The sequence below is a fragment of the Somniosus microcephalus genome, chromosome 25 (assembly GCF_052327205.1).
Source record: "Somniosus microcephalus isolate GS21.2 chromosome 25, FLI_Smic_1.0, whole genome shotgun sequence".
Lineage (NCBI taxonomy): Eukaryota > Metazoa > Chordata > Chondrichthyes > Squaliformes > Somniosidae > Somniosus > Somniosus microcephalus.
In genome coordinates, this window is record NC_141011.1 from 11,747,333 (window position 1) to 11,773,466 (window position 26,134).

The window sequence follows — 26,134 nt, forward strand, 5'->3', positions numbered from 1 at the left end:
ATGAAAAGTTAGCACATTGAAGCATAGTATTACATTGTTTTGATTTTTATGCCAACATTACATTAGTGTGACAGATTGTATGCTATAAAATTGTGGGGTGTTATTTTTTCTTCCAAACAAATGGATGTGTTTATCTGATATTGTATGAATTATTGTGCTCAAGAATATTTATTCTGTTTCTTCTGCTCAGGTTTATAGAACTCTTGGAAATGGCAGAGGATATGGCCATTGATATACCACATATATGGCTGTACCTGGGTGAACTTGTGACGCCCATGTTACAAGAAGGAGGAATCTCTATGAGAGAATTATTTACGTAAGAAACCTTAAGAAAATCAAGTAATTCATTGCACAAATCATACATTTTGTTGTATCAGTTATTCATAGATGTTAAAAATATTTAATTTCTGATCTCAATTGGCAGCATTGTTGACCTTTTATTTTTGACAGCTATGCGTTATATTCTCTAGATGTTCAGATCCTTTTTTAAAAAAAATCAGGTTTCAGATCAGACTATAAGAACATACAAAATAGGTCTTTAAGCATGTTCCTATAACACTCAATATGAATCTAAATTTGTGAAGGGATCTATATAATCTGTACATGCTCAAGTAAAACTGAAGTATTTTGTTGTTGATGACTGAATTTTTTTAAATATCTGCTATAGACCTCAGTTTGCAAATCTTTTCATTAATAGTGGAAATAAAAGTAGGTCACCTTGAATCAGTGTAGATGAAGACACTTTGCAAAACAGGAAGCAGCATCCTGTTTTGAAAGGCCAGGCAAAATTATGTTTTATTTAAGAACTTGGAATGCGAGAACAAAAAACAAATGCTGTCTTTGCCCCCCCTTGAGGTGCTGCCCCCGGGCCCTCATTTCTACCAAAAATCCATATCCTATTCTTTGCTGGATCGGGAACAGATCCAGGTCCTCTGCTTTATCAGAATTGATGATTACAAAACTAGATGATGGCTTGTTTCATAAATCCCTCTAAGCCTAAAAAATGTGTTCTTTGTGGCTTTCTTAGTTTATAACTCTGTGTCTTGTGGTTTACATGAAATAGCTAGCTCTCTACATCCTCTTTATTGGTTCCTTTCATTATTTTGAGAACTTAAATCAGTCCCCTTTTTTTTCCAAGTTCTTTAGCGTTTTTTATAGTTCAGCAATGTAATAAAATCTATGTTGCCATCCCTGAATGCTTTTCATTGCCTCTATATCTTAAATTTGCAACACCAGGACACACATCCTTTGTGGTCTCACTAGTGCTTTATTATGTGTCAGTAGCATTAGTTTGGACTAGTATTCTGTGGCTCTGATTATATGCCTGAACATTTTATTTGCCTTTGCAGCCATTGCCGTACATTATGAATCCATATATATCTATTATGTATTAAATTTGTTCTGTGGACACATATTTCATTGTAAACTCATAAGTACCTGCAGCACTTGTTTCACTCGTGGGTGATGCTGAGCTATATATTGTTTCCATGTTAAAGTTGTCACATTTATCTGTTACAACCTGTGTCACACTCAGCAGCTGTTATTTTATAGTGAGAGTATCTTGTGATTGCGCAGTCTGGCCACTGCGTTCCCATGAATTGCTCAAATGCTTTCTGAATGTTTTTGTTTCAGTAACTGAAATTTCTAATGCTCAGAACAAGGATTTGAACAAAATTTAAAAACTCAGTATTTCACAATAACATGATTAAACCTCAATTGTCTTGTGCATCTTTCAATGCCTTCATTAAAGTTTTTACTTGAAGGAGTCTGCCTTTTCCAAAGACTTGGCCTTGGACTTGATGTTTTTGTCCAGAGCTGTTCCTGAGATGCATTTGGATTGTGCACTGTGACTGTGTACAGTGTATCCAATTTCCCAGGATACTCAGTACTATTCAGGCAGCTGTACTGATGGAATATTCTTGCAGTTTATGCTCAAAACTTCTTCAAAATTATATGAAGCAAAGCTATATCTCAACATTCTGTATCGGGCCAAAGCATCTACACAATTTGCATCAATGAAACTTCACACTCTGCATGCAAAACACTCTCCACATTATTGCAAGAACCATGCCCCTTGTACACAGAAGTTAAAGTTGACAATTATTTCTGAATGACGATTGTCCTTTGGTGCAATTTCGCAGTTCTTCTCTGCTCCCAGAATCAATCTTGCAAGAGATCTGCCCTTATTGTAGTTACCTCTAGCTGCAAGTGTAAAGATCCTAGGTCTGGTCTATAGGATGCTGGACAATAAATATTTTTTCCTTCTCTTGCAGAGAACTTAGTAAACCTTTACTTCCTGTGGAGAGAGCAGGGGTTCTGATTGCAGAAATTTTGCACCTTCTATGCAAACAAATGGTGAGTAGAAAAGGAGCACATCATCATAGATTTTGTTTGTTCACAAACTGGTATCGCACATAACTGTAAACTGAACATCACAGAGTCCTTTTGTTCTCCCAAATGAACATTTTTCAAATTGAATCTGAAGTGAGCATTTGTCTTTTATTATTAACAGAGCCATAAGAAAGTCGGGGCCTTATGGAAAGAGGCTGGCCTAATTTGGAAGGATTTCCTAACTGAAGGAGAGGATGTCCAGCACTTCATTAGTGATAAGGTGAGTCTGCCGTTGCTTTTGAGGCTCAACTTATTAAGTTTTAAAAGAAGAAATCTAGTTTTACTGCAGCCAGGTAGCTACTCATCTTAATCATCGCTATTTTTCTGACTCTGTCTCCAGCACCTGTCACATGATGCAGTCAGGAAGCCAAATTTAACATAAGTTAACCTTTGGACATGTCCAATCGTGTCATTCTATGTTGAGAGTGAGCAGCAGTACACACGAGCACTTTTTAAATCTTTAAAACCCCAGAATGAATGACATTCAGAAAGCGAGGGATGAGAAATACTTCCAAGTACCTCAACTTAAAAGTCAATCTGTCATTGCTGTGCATCAGAATCTTTTCAAAGTTCACTTTTGATCAACAAATTTGGTTAATCGAAGCAGCCCAAACTTGCAAAATTGTCAGCACTTTCAGGAGAGGAGAGAAACTTGGCAAAATAAAAATCAAGAAATGCAGTACAAGTACTGCAAATTAAGTTTAGTTATTTCATTACTGTGACGGTTCATTGCACTGTTATATTAATAGGTGACTTAATGGTGGATTATCTTTACCAGAAAAATCATGTGTATTGTGTTCTAGAATATAATGATTTTAGGAAGTATTTGGCTCATTTCTGAGTGTAGTTTCAAGCCCTTTCCATTACCGTATAATCCCTGTGAAAAGTGCCTGCACCTTTGCTTTGATGGTTGTTTTTTCAGTGCTATTGCATTGATCACAGGATTTTATACCAGACTAATTAAAAACTAGAACAGAGATGAAAGTCTAAATTTTTCCGGAGGCAATAATAACAGCGATCAGAGCAGTTGTGAATGTGAGGATTGAAGTTCTCAAGTATTTTTATCATTCCTGTTCTACATTATATTTTGAAACAGACAGCTTAAATTTCAGAATATCGTATGGGTCCTGACTTGCTTTTTGTAAATATGGCAACCACTAGAACATCTGTAGACCTAGATTAGACAGCGATCATCAATCTGTGTTTGACGCTCTCGTTTTCCCTCCACGGTATTCTTCCTGTTCTGACTCAATAACCTTGTAATGTTTCAAATTGTATGGTTCTAGAACCCCAGGCATCTTCTGTTCAGCAGTTTTTGAACTCCTTTGTTGAATCACCAACGGTCACAGATGTACCACTGTGGCAATAAGATTAGAGAGCCGTGGCTTTTACCATCATTCCTGTCTAAAATCTAGTTTTTAGTAAAAGTTAAATCTCCAGACAGATGAAATCATTGGTAATTATTCTGAATTTACAAGTGCATATCAAATAGTCGATATAGGTAGCGATTATATTTCGGAGAATAACCAGGTTTTGCTTGATTTTGTGATGTAAACGTTGGCTGAGCTCTTTCACTAAAGATTGTGGCCTAGAAATTGAGCTTTGGCGCAGCCAGGGCTTTAGCGCCGGAAGTTAGTGCCGGAGCTAAGTCGCGCTGGTCGGGCCCAAAATTCAATAGTTCTGCGCCCAAACGGCTGCTGAGAGCTGTTTGCGCCTGAAAACTGGCGCAACGCGCTGAATTTCGGCGCTATTCCGGCGCTGCGGCGCCCGCTGCGGTGCGGCAGGTTCGGGAAGTGCAGGCCTCCTCCTTCCCTTAAGGAGGAGCTGCCTGCACCCGGCCACGGCCCGCGAAAATCTTTTTAAAAATGAGCCCGGCACCTCGGACAAGTGCCGGGCTTGCTTCTGTTCCGGGGGGGGGGGGGGGGGAAGTCCGGGGAGGGAGCTGCGGCCAGGCGGCCGGCGGGAAAGCGGCCGGCCGCCGCGGGGCCTTTAATGCGCCGGCGCAAAAACATGTTGGACTCTGTTGCCAGAGTCTTAGTTGCGGCTGCCACGGGCGAGGCGGCCGCAACTGAATTTCGGCGCTGGGGCCCGTCGGCATGGCAACCGGGACGCTGCGCACACCGATGACGTCATCGGTGCCGGCGCAGCGCTACCGGTCTACCGCGGCGGAAGGGCCCCAGGCAATTTAGGCGCCGGCGCCAATTGCAGCGCTAGGCCCTCTAGCGCCGCAAAATCGGCGCTAAGGGCACTGAATTTCTAGGCCTGTGAATATTAATATTGTGTTTCCTTTGCAGAAATTGGAGTTCACTGTATCAGATGTTTCTAGTCCTACTGAAGCACTTTCAAAAATGGAGCTCTCTGCTGAAGAACTGAACAAGTGGCTAGAAAAACTTATAATCGAAGACAAGGCTAGCAATGAGCAAATCTTTGACTGGGTAGAAGTAGGTTGAATTCTTGGTCTGTAAGATTAAACCATTCTGTGCTCATTTCTTACATTGATCATAATGCTAGATTTACAACAAGGGTAATTGTGTTCTGAACAAGACCATTAAACTAACTCACCATCATCCTGAGAAATGATGTACTTGTGTCTGGTTACCTTTGTTGATCTGTAATAGTTAACATTGTAGGAGCAATAATATAAATGCTCTCCTTTCCTGCTTAACGGGCTAATATATAAATACAGCAACTACTAGGGCACTTGCACACACATCATATTACAACTGGAAGTTATCATTGATATTCAAATGTGTAAACAATTGCAATTGTTGTTTGTGTGAACATATTACACATGAAAATGCATAAACTTAAACAATAGCCAGTCATATTCCAGCACCTATTCGGGAGTCTGAAATTGATTTTCAGTGTCCTTCCCTGCAAGGGTTTATGTGACTTATACCTTGATGCTGTTGATCATTTTCTTTCATACCACTGGCATGTTGCATTAAATGTTATTGGCTCTTCACCATACATAATAAAGGGCAGACAGTGCACCCTGCATCAGGCAAACCGAGATTCTACATGTGTAGATTTCTCAGTAACTTGATTCAGAAACGGTTAACCATAGCGTTGGGTTTCCATGCATGTCAGATACCTGGCTGACCAAAAAAAACCAAGCACAAACACTGACAGACCTTAATCAATTGAAGATGAGTTTGGATGTCAACTAATTGTAGAGGTGACTTCCTCTCCTCAGACACTAGATTAGTTGAAGAATTAACATGGTGACAACTTTTCATTAAGTTTCATTATTTCCATGCTCAGTTCATTGCAAACTTGTAATGCAAGAACCCTGACCAATTAGACAAGCACAGAATACAGATTTCTATAATATAAAACTAAAGTAGCACAAACAGATTTTGTAGCCAAAACACTGAAATATGTTTTCACTAGTACTTCATTTCTGAAAATCAGACCCATTTAATTTACAGTGACATTTGTATCTCTGACATTTCATGGCATTTTGACTTTTGAGTGATTTCCAAAATCACCTTTTAACCTGATTTTTTGTTATATAATTAATACTCTCATTTGTTGGTTTGTTTTTAACAATTTTGAGTTTATATTCAGAGCTATTTAAATGACATGATTAAAGGTATCATCCGTGGATCAGTGGTAGTATTCTCACCTCTTAGTCAGAAGGTTGTGGGTTCAAATCCCACTCCAGAGACTTGCGCACAAAACCTAGACTGACACTCCAGTGCAGTACTGAGGGAGATAATGCACTGTCGGATGAGACGTTAAACCGAGACCCCGTCTTCCTCCTCGGGTGGACATAAAAGGTCCCATGGCACTGTTTCAGAGAAGAGCTGGGGAGTTCTCCCTGGTGTCCTGGCCAATAATTATTCCTCAACCAACATCACTATAACAGATTATCTGGTCATTATCACATTGCTGTTTGTGGGAGCTTGCTGTGCGCAAATTGGCTGCCGCGTTTTCTACATTACAGCAGCGACTACACTTCAAAAGTACTTCATTGGCTGTAAAGTGCTTTGGGATGTCCTGAGGTCTTGAGAGGTGCTGTATAAATGCTAGTCTTTTTATAGAAAGGGATAATACAGGGACATGTCTTTGCATGTTTTTCTCCACAAGCCACCCAGTCACTCCTCCTCACTCCCCAGACCCTTTAAATTCCTCTTTTTTTTAAAGCAACTGTCTAATTCTCTTTAAAGTATTTTTGGAATTACTTCAGCCTGATTTGTGGTGGGAAATTCCATATATTAACCACCCTCTGCGTACAGAAATTTTCCTAACTTCCCCTTTAATTATTACATTTATGCCCCCTCATTACCACATCATTGACCAATGGAAACCATCTACAGGTAGACTATCCTTTATCCGCACTTCCGAAAACCTCTAAAAACCGAAAGTTTTTTCATGGAGCGTAAGTCATGACATGACCCGAGTGGCGCCAAACATGACAGGAGTGGTCCGGGAGCTCTGCCTTTCCCTGTGAGCAGGGCAGAGGGTCACAGAGTTCCCTCCTGGGTAGGAGATTGCAGGCCGAGCCAGGCAGTGTGAAGGAGGTACCGGGAGAGTGAACCCAACAATACAGCGGCACGTCCGATAGTCTTTTCTTCTCCCCCACCACCCCCCCCCCCCCCCCCCCGGACCTGATCTGCGGGCCAGCTTAGTGTCGGAATCAGCCAATATCCGGCTTTCCCACAACTGGCAGCGGCAGTCGAGCCCCAGACCCCCACTAAGTCAAGGAATTCAGATATGGAGCAGGGGGAGCCGGAAACCTCGATCTAACGGCAGAAATCAGCAGCAGTTTTATTAGGTTTTTTTTCTTCCCCTAGCATTTTTTTTAAACAGTCAGGCTGTGGAAAGAGTCTCTGTAGCTTAGCAACAGCTTCAGAGATGCTTCCAAGGCAGGGCCCGAGTGTTTACAAGCTGTTGGTGTTTGTTGTCAGAAAACCTTCTGAAATCTGAAAAATTCCGAAAACCGAAACACAGCTGGTCCCAAGGTTTTCGGATAAAGGATAGTCTACCTGTATCACTATTAGTGAATCTATAACTGCTGCTGTAAAAGTTTTCCTCTGTGTAACAAAAAAGGAACCATCTTGAGTCGCTAAGTGTTTAATTGCAACCCAAGTGAACTGAACTCTAACAAGAACTCTTCAAATGGAATGCCTTTACATCGCAGCTGTCTGTCCCCTGTTCTCGTGCTGTATTTTAAGTTAGGCAACTGCATGCAGACTTCAGATATGAACGAGGTCCTTGGTTCTTTGTGTTGTAATTAGTTTTAATACAGATGTTTTTTTTTAATTGAGAATGCAGGATGAAGGACCAGGCCCATAATACAGAACAAAACCAAGGTTGAAAACACGGCAAATCAGGAAGTTATGTTCATTAATGTCCAATTCTAAAATGATTTCTTTTTCTTTCTATAGGCTAATTTAGGTGAATCACAGATTGGTTCATCTACATTCCTTAGAGCTTTAATGACAACAGTATGTAGATCAGCTATTACAGGTAAAAAAAAGTTAGCCTCTTTATGATGCCTTTCTAATTTACCGTGTACTTAGTTTAGTTTTAATGCAAAAACTTTATTTATTCGACGATTCATATAACTGTTGCTCGAGTATACTATGGGAGGTCGTTAATTTAAATCTTTAGAAATGGTAGATGCCTTTATTAAACTCCAAGGCCCCAACAATTTTTAAGTTGTAGTTTAGGTACTTGAAAATGTAAAAGTAAAACTCTGCGCTCCATGTTCATCATAAAGGACTGTTCAAAGGCTGGTGAGCACTGATACTGTTGCCATAACAAGTGTGGAGCCATGCAAATTTTCACTTAGACAGTTAGTAGGGGCGGCCACTAACCGCAGGGAGATTTTAGTTTACAGATTCCCTTTAAGTCATGTAACTCCTTGAACACAGAGTCCATATTATAAGCTATCATATAGTCCTAAATACCTTTTTTTTTAAATTAAAAGAGCAAAAATTAAATAGAACCTGAGATGTCTTGAACCAGCTCCAAAGATTTGTTTTAACTCATTGCAAGTGAGAGCATGAATAAGAGAAGGATTGTGGTGCTTCAGAGAAAAGATAGAAATGCAAGTAGCAACTGATCAACTAGGTGTTGCTAATATTTTCCACCAAAAAGATCTAGTCAGTGGAGGCTGAGGGACAGTTTGAAGTGCTGGAGGATCGCAGGCCTCCACAGTGGGCTTCTAATGTCACCAAAGCCATCTTGCATAACTATGCCACAAGGGGAATCTATGGGTGGTGAATCAGTGCATCTTTTGGCACTTAATGGGGGGTGGGTTGACAACAGCCTAGGAACAAGTCACCTTTCTGCTTAATTTGTGATTGGACATTGCCTTTACTGTATAAGGGAGACGACTATCTACTGAATGGGCTCTGGCGAGGGAGGGGACAGCAGGAAATATTTTGCTCCAGTGTTTTGTGTCTCTCAAAATCTGGAGAATGTAGAATATTCTAATACAGCCCAATCTAAAGATTATTAAATGGAATGGAAAGCACATTGGAAAAACATAAATTTTTTGCATATTTTAAAGAATGAGAGTACAATATTCGTATATTGCTGGTTGGGTTTAAGTAACCATATCTATTAATTAGCATGAAACCTCACTGGTGTCATTTGGAATAAACCTCCAGGTTATCTTTGGGTGAGGGGGGTCCATATTGTCAATAATAATGTTACAATTGAGATCAGCAAGCAAATAATGGCACAGCAGCTCCTTTCAGTCTGAAGGTTTGTAGAATAGTTTTTGTGCTCGTGTAACTCCACATAAATTTATAAAAATTAGAATCTAAATGGTCTCTGGGGCAAAGCAGAATGGTGGTGCTGCACGAGGAGGGGGAGTGCAGGGTCTTTCTACATAGGAACAGGATGAGGTTTTTCACCTTGAGCCTGCTCCGCCATTCAATTAGATCAAGGCTGATCTGTACCTCAGCTGCATTTCCCTGACATTGCTCCATATCCCTTGATCCTTAACTGATAAAAACCTTATCGATCTCAGTCTTGAAAATGGGAATTGACCCAGCATCCACAGGAGAGAATTCTAGATTTCCACCAGCCTTTGTGTGGAAAAAGTCCTGATTCCACCCCTGAATGGCCTTGCTCTGTGGATGGATGGAGTAAGATGGCCGTCCTCCTTTTTAATTGTCTTGTTTTGTGATCAGGACCAGAAGAGGAAGTCAGGCCAACATTTCATTCCACAGGGGGCCTGCATCTGTGAAGTGTATTGAACAAAGATAAGTGGAGCAGTGTGGTTTGTACTGCTCTGTCTGAAACAGGATATCTGAAATATTTTTAAACTGATGTGGAAGATGAAATAAGAACACTTGTAAAATTAACAGAAAGGAATATTTTTTGTAGGCTTTTGCTGTAAGATCACACTTCTTAAAACATTTAAAAAATGCCTATGGGTGTAGTATATTTGAAATGTGCTGTGTATTCTGAGAAGGCTACTTTGCCTAAATCAAGTGTTAGTAGATGCTGCCACCTCATCTGGGGCTGTGGTGTTAAATATATTTCTGGTACTCGTATGTACTTGTGTTCTTTTCCAATATTGTGTTTTTAACCTCTAGGAGAAGGAGCTCCAAGTCGAGTAGATGCAAACATTATACAGCAGAGATTGCGATTGTTACTCAAGTACCTTAACTCCGATACTGAAAGAGAATTACAAGCACTTTATGCACTACAAGCATTAATAGTAAAACTTGATCAACCCCCTAGTAAGTATTGTATAAGTTTCTTTACTTTTGGTACAGGTTAAATTCTGAATTTTGTGGAATATAACCTATCTCTATTTCATCTCTATCTCTCTCTCTCGCTCTCGCTCTTTCTTCCCCTTCTTTCTCCTCCCTTTCTTTGTCCTCTCCTTTCCCACCCCAACAACAGTATGATTTATTTGTAAACGTTTTGCCTTAAAAATGTTATTAAGGTGGTGATTGATCTTAATTGATCTTTGAGCTATTCGCACATCTGCCTTTGAATTTTTGCACTTTAAAAAAGAAAGTGCCCTAATTCTCTGTACACAGTACTTTTAAAATATGTTTAATTGCTATCACAGTGCTGCTTTGAATTTAGTGGTTTACACATTAAGGAACTTCACTGGCTCAGTGGCTGAATGCACTGTGTTGTATGGTACTGAGCCATATGAACCAGTCCTTGCTGAGTTATTTGATCTTTAGCCCAAGCATGTTGCATTTGACCTCTGTATTCTTGGGTGAATGAGGGGTGAGCTTGGCCATAGCTCCCCATCCTAATTGCTATGCAGTGACCCCTACTGGAAAGTATGGATGTCTGGTGAGGGTGGGATTGGTTAAAGGGTGTTTAATATCTTGGATCATAAAGATTTTAAATGGTTAATTACTCTACACAAAAATGTGCTATCGTTGGATAGGAATTACAACACAGACAGGCCATTCAGCCCAATCGGTCCATGCTAGTGTTTGTTCTCCACACAAGCAGTAATCCCAATCCCATGTGCCCACATCTCTTTATCCACCTTTCTTTCAACCGCCTCTCTAATCTATTAAAACTCGCCATGTTCTCTGCTTCAATCACTGACTCCAGTAGTACATTCCACAGTCTTGCAATCATCTGTGTAAAAAGAAAACCATTTCCCCGCTCTCTGTAGTAAATTTCTTACATTTAATCTTGTATCTATGTCTCCTTGTTCTCGACTTCTCAACGACTGGAGAGAGTCTGTTTCTATCTACTTTGTCTCTTCCTTTCATGATTTTAAACAGCTGTTAAATCAACCCGTAATATGGATCGATAATTGTTTTTCCTCTTGTGCTGCGGGATACTAACACGGTGTATTCCTTCTCCGTCTCTCCCCTTCAAACAGACTTGTTAAGAATGTTCTTTGACACTTTGTATGATGAGGATGTTATATCTGAAGATGCATTCTACAAATGGGAAAGTAGCAAAGACCCAGCAGAGCAGAGCGGCAAAGGGGTAGCGCTAAAATCTGTCACGGCTTTTTTTACATGGCTACGAGAAGCTGAGGAGGAGTCAGAAGATAACTAAAAACAAAACAAAGAAGTCTTCGCCAATCAAAGTGCAAAAAGGCCAATCATCGCAACAAATATGCACGGATATACAGTCAGCGATCATGATGAAAATTATGGTACACGCACGTAAAGAAAAGCCGCGGTGATGTTAACGAACCATGGGTGGGAGCACTAAAAAATGTATTATTTATAGAAAATATTTTTGTTTTAAATTTTAAGCTTTTTTGTTATTTTTAAAAGGACAGATGGTTCCACTTTCCTGTGCAGCAAAAAAAATAAAAAAAATTGAACACTTTAATTTATTTTTAGAACTGCAACGGTGATGTAATTTGAGTTTGCAGTTACTGTAAACAGAATGTAACATAGAGGAAAAGAGACCCAAACTCTTGCCCACGAGGCCATTTCAAACAAATATAGGGCATCAAAATTTAGTATATGGGTGGGGGGTAACAATGATGGCTGAAAGTAGTAACATGTACCAGTAATTCTTCCTGCCTGCTTCAGCTTGCTCTAGAAATGTACATAACATTCAACTGGAAGATGATGCTCCCCGAATTTCCAAGCCGTACATTATGAACTGCAGAACATGGAGAACTTGTACAAAAAAAAAAATTCAACTTGAGGAAGTGCTTGTAATACTTTCAAACTATAGAGCTACTCAAAAGCTTGTAAATACATAAAGAGAAATATTTAAAAAAATGACTCATTACTATCTTTTCACTTTCAAAACTAAATAAAAACAAACCGTGCAAGTTGAAACAATAAAATACAAACTGCTGTTTATCTGAGAATTAATGATCACGCGAACTGTTCTACATCAGTTTGAAAACGAGTTTGTCCTATTCTTTTGTACTCAGTTACCTCATTGTAATATATAGTGCAGTGGATGCAATGCCCGTTGTTGTGACAAGAAGTCCTATCGAATGGCTGGCTGACGCTAGTCAGTTATTGGATTGTGGCAGAAGTTTTTTTTTTAAACACGCTGCACAAATGAGGATCCTTTCTCCTTACAGACTTTCTACCAGTGGTTTGAGACGGCTGTCCGATCTTTCCTTGTGAAAGAATTGAAAAACCCAGGCGGTCAGAAGCTCTGAAATAAAGGGTTACGTTTCCCACACACACATGCAACCTTTCACAGAAGCTGCTGCCTTGATGCTATATACAGCACATCGAGGATATTACCATGTGAAACAGCACTTTTCTTAAACTTGTGTGGTTGATCTCATGAGTTACTGATTTGATTTGAAACGGCGTCTCACAGATTAACACTGTAGATTTTACTTGTACCAGTTTGTGCATTTATTTGGAAAATTGGTTTTGAAAAGCCAAGCATAACGTGGATCAGCTATGATTTTAAAACTTGCTTCAATGGCAAGATGGCTGTTGGAATGCTTATGAAGATAATGTTCCAGACTGTGAGATGCCATTAAATAACTGCATAACTTGAATTAAAAACTGTTCTCGGCTGGTAATAACTGCTGGGTTGGATTTTTTTTCCTGCTTTCGGAGTCTTCTGCACATGTTCAGTGGTCCTGTTCTGCATTGCAGCTGTCGCACTTAATCACCCCATTGAGCGCTGACGTAGGTTCATTAACACAAGAGCCTGGGTATAAGGGGCATATGAATTCATCAAAGTGGGGGGTGTCAGTGCTGGCCACTGGACTGTTTTAATTTGTTTCAATTTGTAACGAGTGCCTTGATGAGCATCGGCCTGAAAGGAGTATTGCTATCTGTGTACATCATAGATTGAAATGTGTGCAAGTCCAAAAAGCTGGAATGGACTCTGAACCAATGGATTTTTCTTGACCCGTGGTTTCTTCCCAAAGACGTGACCTAAGGACGTGGTAAATACAAAGTTAATTTAAGAATATAAACAGTATTTCCTGTGTAAACAAAATGGAGACTCAATTATCCATCAGACACCTTGGGTGCACATTTGAAATGCTAAAACAGTAGATATGAGAATTGAATAAGCATTCTTACTTAGTTCTTTAAGGATCAGTAACCAAAACTTTGGTTCAAGAAGAGCGTTGAAAGAAGGCGACTGTCTGGTTCCTGCAAGACTTGTGTTTTAATGTTGAATGATTCTGTATTACAGGGATCTTGCTAGGTTTTTGTGGGGTCCAAGTTGCTCATTAGTAAAACCCGATTGTGAGGTGGTCTCAAAACTTGACCCGTACAAAAGCTGATGCCGTTGGTTTCCTTTGTTCAGTAAGTACTTGATGGAATTAGCCTGGTTCTCTGTTCCAAACAACAGCTCAGATGCTGAAATGTGGAAGTTCTGGGGTTATCTATTCTTTCACAACGTCACTTGAGTGGCTTATTCCTCATAGTTGTGCATGGGATACCTCATTAGAAATCAAGAAAAAGTTAGTTTTTGTGATTTACTATATTAAATAATTAAAAGTGGAGGATAATTAATCTTATCACAAATCCTTTTAAGTCTGAAGAGCCAAAAAATACTGAATGGTGCTTCATGAATGTTCCAACTGTATAAAGCAGACTTGTATCTGATTACCTCTAGTATCTTTTCACTCAGTTGTAATCCTTTGCCATTATAAAGTTGTAATTGTGTGACACATCAGTCTAATGCACTTGTGTTCTCTAATTGGACTGCAGTTTTACAGTTTGAGAACAATTGGGCACACATAACTACACAGCTTTATCCAAAACATGTATAATTGTGTACTGAGGAAAAGGTTGCGAAGCATTGTATTGAAACAAAATTGCATTCAGTCTCCGAACCTTTCAGTATTCTTCCGTAGAGCATCAGCTATAAATTCAAGAATTGCTGACGGAAACCAAAAATCAGATAAAATGTGCACTTAATCTAACTGCAGTCAGTTCAAATGTGTACCTGCAGCAGCTTACTGTGAGCAGGATAACAATGGAATGTTTCATATAATCAGAAGCTTTAATTAAACTGATTTCAATTAATGAAAGGTTTACTACAGCTTTTAATAAGACCAGGCCTGATAAAGGATGGGATAAAGACAGTAACAAGAAAGGATCTTAGCTCGGAAAAGGAAGATGTAGAATCAGTTTGGGTGGAGCTAAGAAACAGCATGGGGCAGAAAACATTGGTGGGAGTTGTTTATAGGCCCCCAAACAGTAGTTGTAATGTAGGGCAGAGTATAAATCAGGAAATTAGAGGTGCATGTAACAAGGGTAATACAGTAATCATGGGGGACTTTAATCTACATATTGACTGGGCAAACAAAATTTGTAGTAATAGTGTGGGGGACGAATTCATGGAATGTATACAAGATAGTTTTCTAGATCAGTATGTTGAGGTAGAGAAACAATGGCTAGCATTTAAAGAATGAATACATAATTTACAACAAATATACATTCCTTTAAGGCACAAAAACCCCACAGGAAAAGTGGTCCAACCATGGCTACCAACAGAGGTTAAAGATAGTTTTAGATCAAAGGAAGAGGCTTATAATGTTGCCAAAAAGAGTAGTAAGCCTGAGGATTGGAAGGATTTTAGAATTCAGCAAAGCAGGGCTAAAATTGATGGAAAATGGAATGAGAGTAAACTAGCGAGAGACATAAAAACAGACTCAAAGCTTCTATAGGTATATAAAAAGGAAAAGATTAGCGAAAGGAAATGTGGGTCCCTTACAGGCTGAGACAGGAGAAATTATAATGGGGAATAAGGAAATGGCAGAGAAATTAAACAAATACTTTGTGTCTGTCTTCACGGAAGAAGACGCAAAAAACTTCCCGGAAATAGTGGAGAACTGAAAGAAATTATTATTAGTAAAAATAAAAATTGTTGGAGAAATTAATGGGACTAAAAGCCGATAAATCCCCTGGACCTGATGGCCTACATCCCTAGGGTTTTGAAAGAGTTGGCTATAGAGATAGTGAATGCATTGGTTGTCATTTTCCAAAATTCCATAGATTCTAGAACAATTCCCACGGATTGGAAAGAAGCAAATGTAACCCCACTATTTAAGAAAGGAGGGAGAGAGAAAACAAGGAAATACAAACCATTTAGCCTGACAGTAGGGAAAATGCTAGAATCTATTCTTAAGGACGTGGTAACAGGGCACTTAGAAAATAATAATAGGATTGGGCAGAGTCAACATGGATTTATGAAAGGGAAATCGTGTTTGACAGATCTATTGGAGTTTGTTGAGGTTGTAACTAGCAGAAAAGGGGGAACCAATGGATGTGAATTTGGATTTTCAGAAGGCATTCGATAAGGTGCCACACAAAATGTTATTAAACAAAATTAGGGCTCATGGGATTGGGGTAATATACTTGCATGGATTGAGGATTGGTTAATGGACAGAAAACAGTCGGAATAAACGGGTCATTTTCGGGTTGGCAGGCTGTAACTAGTACCGCAAGGATCACTGCTTGGGCCGCAGCTATTCACAATCTACGTCAATGATTTGGATGAGGGGACCAAATGTAATATATCCAAGTTTGCTGATGATACAAAGCTGGGTGGTAATGTAAGTTGTGAGGAGGATGCAAAGAGGCTTCAAGATGAAGCTAAGTGAGTGGGCAAGAACATAGCACATGGAATATAATTTGGATAAATGTGAAGTTATCCACTTTTGGTAGGAAAAATAGAAAAGCAGAGTTTTTTTAAACGGTGAGGGATTGGGAAATGTTGGTGTTCAGAGGGACCTGGGTGTCCTTGTACACGAATCACAAAGTTAACATGCAGTTACAGCAAGCAATTAGGAAAGCAAATAGTATGCTGGCCTTTATTACAAGAGGATTTGAGTATGAGTAAAGATGTCTTACTGCAATTATATAGGGCTCTGGTGAGACCACACCTGGAGTATTGTGTACAGTTTTGGTCTCCTTACCTAAGGAAGATTATACTTGCCATAGAGGGAGTGCAATGAAAGTTCACCAGACTGGTTCCTGGGATGGGGGGATTGTCCTATGAGGAGAGATTGAGTAGACTAGGCCGATACTCTCTGGAGTTTAGAAGAATGAGAGGTGATCTCATTGAAACATACAAAATTCTTAATGCTTGACGGGGTAGATGCAGGGAGGATGTTTCCCCTGGCTGGGGAGTCTAGAACCAGGGGTCACAGTCTCAGAATAAGGGGTTGGCCATTTAGGACTGAGATGAGGAGAAATGTCTTCACTCAAGAGGGTGGTGAATCTTTGGAATTCTCTACCCCAGAGGGCTGTGGCGGCTCAGTCGTTGAGTATATTCAAGACAGATCGATAGATTTTTTGAGTATCAAGGGTTATGGGGATAGTGCAGGAAAGTGGAGATAAGGTAAGAAAATCAGCCATAACCTTATTGAATGGCGGAGCAGGCTCAAGGGGCCAAATGGCCGACTCCTGCTTCTATTTCTTATGTTCTTAATAAGCAGTTTGAGATGAAGCATCATTAAGTACATGACAAAGTGTAGTTAATCACTATGGAAGCATAAAGGCATTTGAATTGAAAAATGGGTTCCTGCTGGGCCAAATTTTCCTGTTAGATTCATTAAAGCTTTGATGCAGGGGAGTCACCATTTTTCTAAATTATGCAGTAAAATTTATGATTTGACTTCCTTTAGCTACAATGGAGATGAAAGCAGTTACTCGCTGAATTGCCTGAATGTGTTCAAGTAGGACCATGTAAAATAGTGTCACGCCCCATTGTCTTTGAAGTCTAGAATATCTGCCTCATGGCAATGGTAACAGAAATTTCCAAGTGTAGATTAACATTGAACACGCAGTGTCCTATTATTTCATCTTACAATTATTACATTTGTCACTGTTCTCTAAAAATGGGTTTGCTTTCACACTTTGTAAACTTACTAAAATTGCTTCTACCCTACTGACACCAGCTTTATTCTCTCATGGCTTTCAGTGGTGCAGACAGAATGATTGTATCAGATCTAAATCAGCAATGCAAGTTACAATGTCTTTCCCACAGGCAGGATTTTAAATGTTTATAACTATACAAACTTGTTTTGTTCAGGAATGTTATTGGTTGAGGGGCATTACTTTGATGGTCTGATTTTTTTTTTTTCTCCTTCCTCTCTGGTGACTTTCAGTACTTTTGGACCAACATGACCTGTTCACATGACTCTTAATGCCATGGACATTCATTCACCTTCTAATCTCTCCCTTTATAGAAGCATTTAATTTTTGCTTTGTGTCCCCTAGATGGCCTGGCTGAGTTTGAGAACTCTTGGGGGGGAAATGACTAAACCTAGAACCGGTGTAATCCATCAAGCTCGTGCACCTTGTAATACCCATTTTTAAGTTCACAGCCATTAATTATGCAGAGTTGAGCTGCTAAAACCTGTGCTACCACCTCCTTTGATCTTGAGGTAAAAAGCCCATCCTGAGTGGCTACATGAATGAAGTTAGCCAATTAACTGTGGTGCAGGCACCATAAGCAATCAACTGATTAAATAGAAATGAATGGTGGCCATGCTGCATTGCGATGTGGTGCAGTATGTTATTGTACCGGCAGTTCACACCACTGGCCCACAATACAGTTTTAAACTAAAACGTTGAGGTGGGACCAAGTACAGTAAAAGCAGATGATGAAGCTTGAGGCAACATACCAAACTGTCACAGGGTGAACATGTAGTGCTATTGTTTGCTTAGTCATCTGCACCTCTACTTGAACCTACCCCCTGAAAGTGCCATACCTAGCACAAAGGAAAATGGTTGTGGTGGTTGGAGGTCAATCATCTCAGCCCCAGGACATTGCTGCAGGAGTTCCTCAGGGCAGTGTCCTAGGCCCAACCATCTTCAGCTGCTTCATCAATAACCTTCCCTCCAACATAAGGGCAGAAGTGGGGATGTTTGTTGATAATTGCATTGTGCTCAGTTCCATCCGCAACTCCTCAGATAATGTCCGTGCCCGACATGCAGCAAGACCTGGCCGACATTCAGGCTTGAGCTGATAAGTGGCAAGTAACATTTGTGCCACACAAGTGCCAGGCACTGACTATCTCCAACAAGTGATTAACTAACCACTGTCCCGTGAGATTCAATGGCATTACCATTGTTCAATCCCCTATCAATATCGTGGGGATCACCATTGACCAGAAACTTAACTGGACCAGCCACATCAATAGTGTGGCTACAGGAGCAGATCAGAGGCTGGGTATATTTCTTTCCCTTCCAGCTTTCTTTCCTTTCGCAGTCTTCTTCCTCCCACTGATAGAGGGGGCTCGATGTGGTTTCCAAAACAATCCAAACCGTGGGAACTTACTGCCTTGAAACATTACGCATACATATATACAACTCTGCTTTTACTTTCATCTATATCATAGAAGTACTCTTTTTTTTAATATTGGAGATATTTGGCCGCAAGTTCCTAGTTAGTACCTCTATTGTGCTTTTGCGGTGATGCAGATTTTTATTTCACTCAGTATTGCAGGCAAGTAACTTACTGTGTATATAAATGCCTCATTTCAACCATAATTTAATTTATTAAGAGGAATGTGTAGTGGAAAAGTGAAAAATGCATCTTAGTCAAAATCAGCTTGTTCAGAATGGAATGCTGCCATGAATAGGAACATGAGGCCATTGAGCCCCTCGAGCCTGTTCCGCCATTCAGTGAGATCATGGCTGATCTGATTGTGAATGTTTATATTGATTTTTTTTAAGTCTAAAAAGAGCTTTGTCAAACTGCCATACAGAGTTGGAATGTTTTACATCCAATGAAACTACAAACCAGTACAGCCGTTGATGAAATGCTGCACTGTCACAGCAGCACAAACAACTGTAGCCCCTCAACAGTATTGGGCCAGATTTTGCTGAAAAAATAATGGGGTCTTAACGATACACGCCGCTATTAAGGCGCAAATCGACAAAGCAACTTGTAGCGAGGGAGAGAGTCCCTGTAAATTGCAAATTGCCACAAGTTGCTGGCCAATTTGCATCGCTCCGCCGTTAGCTTTGCGAAAAGGGCATCTCGCGCTTAACCTCCCCGTGATTTTCATGAAGTTGCTGCATTTGCATATTAATTGCCCATTATACTCGCAGCAAGGTTAAGTCCAGTTATTAACAAGGTAAGTACCCTCAATGATGTGATAATTGTTAATGACTGCAATGTTGCCCAGAAAGTGAACAATTCCAAGTGTGGAGTCTCATTCCTTCAGGTTGTGAATTGTTTGAGGAGATTTTTTAAATGTCTTTTTTTTTAATGCTACTTTTCCTTTGTCTTTTTTCTCTCTCGATCCAATCCCCCCCCCCCCTCTCTTCCTCTTTCATACCTGATTTGACACTGAATTCACCCACTCTAATTCATCCTCCTCAGTCCTACTCTGTTTATTTCTCAATCCTTTAACCTCTGGTTAAGGAGATACACTATTTGTCCCGTTATTCACTAACGTCCAAGGTGCCCTGTTGCCCTCGCTGTGCCGTTATCAGCTTGCACATCCCGCAAACATTTTTAAAACTTAAACGTGCACAAATATGTCTAACTAATGGGGCACGCCGCGAGATGCCCCACTCCAGCAAAATCTGGCTCTTTCAACCTTTGCTCCATCCGGACCCTCATGCACTTCCAACAGTGGTCACTGGATGCTGATCAGGTTTAAGAACCCCGACTGATTTTCCCCTTCCGAACCCAGGACTGCTGAGGCTCACTGCTGCCTAGTTGAGATTAGCTGAAGAAAGTTTTACCAGCACTATTTAATTCAAAAAGTGTACTGGTACATTGTCACCAGAGAGACTCATTAACCCAGGTCTGAGTTGATGTGAAACTGAAGAAACGATGTTGCAAGTTGCTGCAACAGGATGTTCACATTCTCAGCCTCAACACCTTTTTAATGAAGTGAGCAAGGAATTTCTGGGTGGGCCTTCATGTCAGCATGTTGTTTCTTAATAAATCCATAAATCAGACCACTTGTTGCTATCTACGGTGACGTGTTAGGGGTGAGCCCAAAGTATCCTCGAGGGTGAAGGACAACTAAATATCTTTAATTCACTGAAGGTAGGTTCTTTTTTTATGACCGCTTGAGGAAAGTTTTGTAACATCTGAGCATTTGTGCTCTCAGCCGTACGGTGATGTTCTGACTCAGATTTTATACCACGTGTAGTTTTGAGGTACTTGCCAAATTTGTTTGAAATGTAATTGTAAGTGGCGTAGAATATAACCAAATATCGTTAGTGGAGAAGCTTGTAGAGGGCATAATACAGGATAAAATTAATATTTAGACATGGATTAAGGAAAGCCAGACTAAATTTGTAAAAGGCAAGTTGTCTGACAAATTTAATAGAATTCTTTGAGGAGACAAGAGTGTATTGATAAAGGAAATGAAATGGGTTTGTGTATGTTGCAGGGAAAAAACACCACTCCAAGTCACAACACGAGAATTCTTTAATACAGCATGCCGGGGAGAACTTTCGGCATCCCGAAGTGTCTCAACTTTACGGTAGTTGTGGCAATGTATTTATACATAATATAATCAAGCGAAACTTGACAGTTGACAAGGATGCTGACAGTTGCTCAATTGTTAATTATTGATCACGTAAGCTTTTAGCAGATGTATTCTGTCATCTTTGCCCATTGTCTCTGTAACGAAGTTTCATGAAACATGTTTATACCAACTGTTCCTTATTAACTGCTGACACAGCGCTTCAGTCAGGATGGCCAAGTTTCCCACCATGCCTTGTAATTATGGTAGCAGTCTAATACATGGCTTCCAACATAGCTACAGCATTTTACAACACTCCCATTAATCCTGTGCTACCCACATAGTGTATATGGAACTTGCATTTATTTAGCACCTTTCATGTCCTCAGGGTATCCCAAAGCAAATTAACTACTTTTAAACTATAGTCACGGCTGTTAACTAGGCAAATGCATCAGCCACTTTGCCTACAGCAAGGCCCGACAAACAGCAATGAGATAAATGAGCAACTGATCTGTTTTGGTGGTGGTTGAGGGATGAAGGCTGACAAGGTGAAAGGGTAAGGTCGCATGGTGGTTCTGTTACTGAACTAGTAATCCAGAGGCCTGGACTAATGATCCAGAGACATGAGTTCAAATCCCATCAAATAATTAAATAAATCTGGAATAAAAAAGCTAGTAATGGTGACCATGAAACTATCGGATTGTCGTAAAAACCCATCTGGTTCATTAATGACCTTTAGGGAAGGAAATCTATCCACCTTATCTGGTCTGGGCCTATATGTGACTCCAGACCCTCAGCAATGTAGTTGACTCTTAACTGCCCTCTGAAATGGCCTAGCAAGCCACACAGTTGTATTCAAGAAGGGCAGCTCCCAGGGTAAATTAGGGATGGGCAATAAATGCTGACTTTGCCAGCAACATCCACATCCCGTGAACGAATTTAAAAAAAAATAAGAGGCACATGGTATTAAAGGAAATGTGATGGCGTGGATAGGAAGTTGGCTAAATTCTAGAAAATGGTAGCTGTTAATAGTGGCTGGACAGTTTAGTAGATTGGGCAGATAGATATCAGCTGAAAATTATATGGGAAAATATGATACATTTTGGGAAGATGAATAAAGAGGAAATGTACACTAAATGGTAACTTTGTTAAAAAGCACAATGGTGATAAAACTATTTAAATGTAGTACCTGGGATCCCATGTTTTATAAATAGTAGCTTGTATGCTTTGTACTAGTCTGTAAAGTTCACTCCCAGCAGTAGACCTCACATTGCCTGCAACCCAGCGTGTCGACCTGCCCAATACCTAAGTAAATGACGGTGAAATCTATGGATCAAATCCTTGTCACTGTACTCTGGCTTACTGGTCTATGCTGCATGCCACCATGTGACGCTCTTGTCTTCAGTAGGTGGAAGGAAGGAATATATACTCAAGCAGACTGAGGCTCAGGCGATATACTAAAGGGGAAAAAATCCGGTATCGCCCCATTTGGGGCGCCATTATTGGCCATGCGCAAAGTTTAGCGCCTGGCGCTAATTATCGCCTCTGACGACAAACTTGGCTTTTATCACCCCTGGAGGTGATTGGAGCGCTAAATCAGGCGCGCCACACCTGTCTTAAGGCGCAAAGGCTGAGGAGCAAGGCGCTACCTCAGAGCGCTGGCGAAGCAAGGAAGGGCAAATCAAAATAAACCTGCAAAGTGCTGCTCAGTACTCAAAACTCCTTCACACAGCGTTGAATCTCTCCAGAAGTCTCTCTCTCTCTCTCAGAATGCGTGGTGCAAAAATGTCATCGACAAAAAAAGGCAGGAAGCGGTCGCCTTTAAACAGCGCTCCCCCAGTCCCTTTCTGACAGCATAACGCTCTCCTCAACCTGTCGTTGCTAGCGGCAGGCGGTAAGGCAGGGGGCGCCACTCAATATCCGGTCTGGGGCGCTAACGGGGCGTTGCGCACTCGACTGATGTCACAATCTGCCGGCGCAGGAGATCGTGGCGGTAGTGTTTAGCGCCGCCGCAAAATGTCTAGTTAATTTTGCGAGCAGCGCAAACCGCCGCGCCCGGGCGCTAGTTGCTTTGCGCCCTCTTAAGGTGCTAACGGGAGGCGCAAACCAACTGAATTTTTCCCCCTAACTATTTAAAGTTAACAGGTAAATGAACCGAATTCCGTGCAGACCCGTATATGTTGATATGATTATCCCCCTCAGTATATCAAAACAAAGGCTCTTCTCCCCCGAGTTACCTCTCCACATGTATTGAATTTTGAAAATAGATGTTCATTTCTTGCATGCTGAGCCTCTGCCACAGAGTCAAACTAGCGGACCATGGGCTGTAGCTTAGCGGAGCTCCGACAACAGCGAATGAATCGCCTGTTGAATTGCTGTAAATCAAGGACTCTGCCCATCACAGACCTGAGATATAGCTGTCAGTCTCCTGGTTGGTTCAGTTCTTTGATCTGTGTCAGAACATTGACCAGCCGCTTTCAATATCCTAGGAAGATATGTCCGAACAAAAGGCCTTGACAAACCAGGATTTTTGATTACTTAGGCTATGACTAAACAATTAACACGTTAACCTTGCTGTTGCCCATCAGGAACCAACTGTAAAATTATCTATGTACATATGCATAGTCTAGGAACCCCATACAGACAACTCATCTGGGTTTGTGCTGTTGTATATCGAAAATACCCAATCAGTTCAGTGCGAACCTAGGGTTTATTTTTTTTAATCCCTTATTAGTGAAAAAATAATAACAGTACAGACAAAAGTACGTTTTGTTACAGGAACAGAATATAAAAGAAGTAATGCTAAACCTATAGACATGATTGTTTAGGCTAAAGTTAGAATGTTGTGTCCAATTTTAAAGAGTGAGGGGGAAATGAAACTGGATAGTTATTTCAGAGTCGGAGCAGGTCTGGTGGGGTGAATGTACTCCCACTGTTGTTAAATTCTAATTCTGTCCTGATCAGCACCTGCGATATGAAAATCTCTTGCCCGCCCTCACCAGTGTCACTTGTGATTCCGTTGCATTATCCGAGTTAGCCTCACTTGGGGAAATATTCCTCGTATCTCCCTGCCACCCGTGACATGTCCTCTGTGTGCTTTACTGACGGGCATCTCGTGTGATTTATAGTGATCCGAATTGGAAATAATTTGGTGTTTTGGAGTTCAGTGATAAATGGATCATGATAAAGGAATAAGCAGGCTCTGCTGTAACAGATAATGCAGGCAGCGTATCGGGAGCTCTGCTTTCCCACTGACTTAACCTTGAGAATATTATTAGACGCAGTTGAGATTTTTTTAAATGACCCATTCTCCAACACTGCTGATGCTCCCTTTGATTGACCCTTCATCTTTAAAGACAGTGAAGACTGACAGATGACTGGGAGCACACTAAAGGCAGTAATGAGTACATTTACAGTGTAAATTACAAGAGTAAAGCTCAGAAGAGACAACATTATCTGAACCTCCTCCGAACATATTCTAATTCCAGTAATATTACATAGTGTGATTTTAATTCACTGAACTACTTCTGACTTGGTTTTCTTAACTTACCTGTGGGATCTTCTGTTGTGACGATTACATTGAGTGATGGAGAGGAGGTTGAGACTCTGGTCCTGGTCTTGCTGGTAAATAAGTGTGTTAACGATGCACACCGCTATTAATGCGCAAATCGGCCAACAAATTCGGGATTAAGAGAGACACCGTGAATTGCGAATCTCCAGAACTTGCTGGTTGATGTACGCCGCTCCGCCGTTTGCTTCGCACAAACAGCCTCACCCTCCGCCTCCCCATTATTTTTAAGAACTTGCTGGATTTGCACATTAATTGTTCATTAAACTGGTCGCGGAAAGTTGGGGCTTTCAACTTAAAAGCAAAAGTATCTTTTCAACAACATAATAACTGTTAATGCAATGCCAATCAACTTCTCTGCCCCTGAAAGGGAACAATTTAAAGTGCTCGATCTTATTCCATTCAATTGTTAGATTCTTTTTTAAATGTTAAATTTTAAAATGTTTTTCTCTTCCTTTCTGTCTCTTCTCTCTCTCTCTTAATCTATTGTTTCTTTCCCTTTCTATTTCTCTTTCTGTACCTGATTTGACTTTTAATACACACTCCTGCTCCGTTGTTCTTCTGTTTCTTTCTCAGTCCTTAAATCTCATTGGTTAAGGAGCTCAGCTGTTGGTCCTGTCTTTCACTCAGCTCCCCGATGCCCCGTTGCCCTCACCACGCCGTTATCATCTCACACTTCCAGCAAATTACAGCATCATTTTTTTTCGCTGAAGGGTGCAGAAAAGAATCTAACTCATGGCGCACAAATATATCTATAGGTGAGGCATTGTATAATAGGAAGCAAAAGTGTGATGGGATGTGCCTCACAGTGTACTAAAATGTGAAGAATACAACGTGAATATAACACAACATTTCAAATCAGACAGTATAGGAGTGTGTGTGAAGCCTACCCATGGTATAAACTGCATTAGGTACCTATTATTTTTAGTAAATTTGAAACACGACTTCGACCAGCCAGTTAAACCAAAGTGTGTAAAAGGTTGTAGTTTGGAGAATTTGTTTTAAGAGCCAGTGATGGACAATGGCGGAAAGGCAATATTATGTTGGTTGAGTGCCTCTTTGGGTTATACCGTGGAGTAATGTGTGAATTTCCACTGTGCTTTCCCTATGAAGTGAGTTCCTGAAACTGGAGTATGTCGACCAAGATCCAGCTGTCATTGTCAGAAATATTGAGAGCAAGTTACCTGTGTGCACTCAGCTGGGAAGTGATGTACAACACACTAGGGAATCGGAACAAGAATAGTGAAGAACTGAGAGAAGATATTAAAAAAGGCAAGTCCTGCACCTTTAGGAGTGAGATTGCTCACACCATGCAGTCATCAACAAGTGTGACATTGGTAATCCTCTTGTATGCAAGTGTGAGTTTATCCACTTTGGATCAAAGAAAGGTAAATCGAGTATTTTCTAAAGGGTTAGAAAGTAGGGACTGTAGAGGAGCAGTGAGACTGGGGAGTACAAGTACACAAACCACTGCTAGTGCACAGGTACAAAAAGCAATCAAGTTGAATGGAATAACAACAGAAAATGCTGGAAAAACTCAGCAGGCCAGGCAACATCCGTGGAGAGAAATTAGAGTCGACGTTTCGGGTCAAACCCTTTTTCAAAACTGGAAAGGAAATGAAATAGATCAAAGGCAGGGCTGCTATAGAACAAAAGAAGTAAAGAGACATTACAGCACGGTGGCATAGTGGTTAGCACTGTTGCCTCACAGCGCCAGGGACCCGGGTTCGAATCCGGCCTCGGGTGACTGTGTGGAGTTTGCACATTCTCCCCATGTTTGCGTGGGTTTCCTCCGGGTGCTCCGGTTTCCTCCCACAGTCCAAAGATGT

General features: G+C 40.6%; 1 protein-coding gene across 23 annotated transcripts in view; it reads left to right on the top strand.

Annotated features, from left to right (window-relative positions):
* LOC147100499 (eukaryotic translation initiation factor 4 gamma 3-like) overlaps positions 1-11,686 on the top strand; it is a 290,666-nt gene extending 278,980 nt beyond the window's left edge. For all 23 annotated transcript variants that reach the window (XM_085966798.1, XM_085966800.1, XM_085966802.1 and 20 more), the window contains 7 exons: positions 191-316; positions 2,274-2,355; positions 2,513-2,611; positions 4,686-4,832; positions 7,785-7,866; positions 9,951-10,097; positions 11,219-11,686. In XM_085966798.1, coding sequence (XP_085822924.1) covers positions 191-316; positions 2,274-2,355; positions 2,513-2,611; positions 4,686-4,832; positions 7,785-7,866; positions 9,951-10,097; positions 11,219-11,400 — 865 coding nt within the window. In that variant the 3' untranslated portion in view covers positions 11,401-11,686. The remainder of the gene's footprint in view (positions 1-190; positions 317-2,273; positions 2,356-2,512; positions 2,612-4,685; positions 4,833-7,784; positions 7,867-9,950; positions 10,098-11,218) is intronic.
* Positions 11,687-26,134: the final 14,448 nt, after the last annotated feature.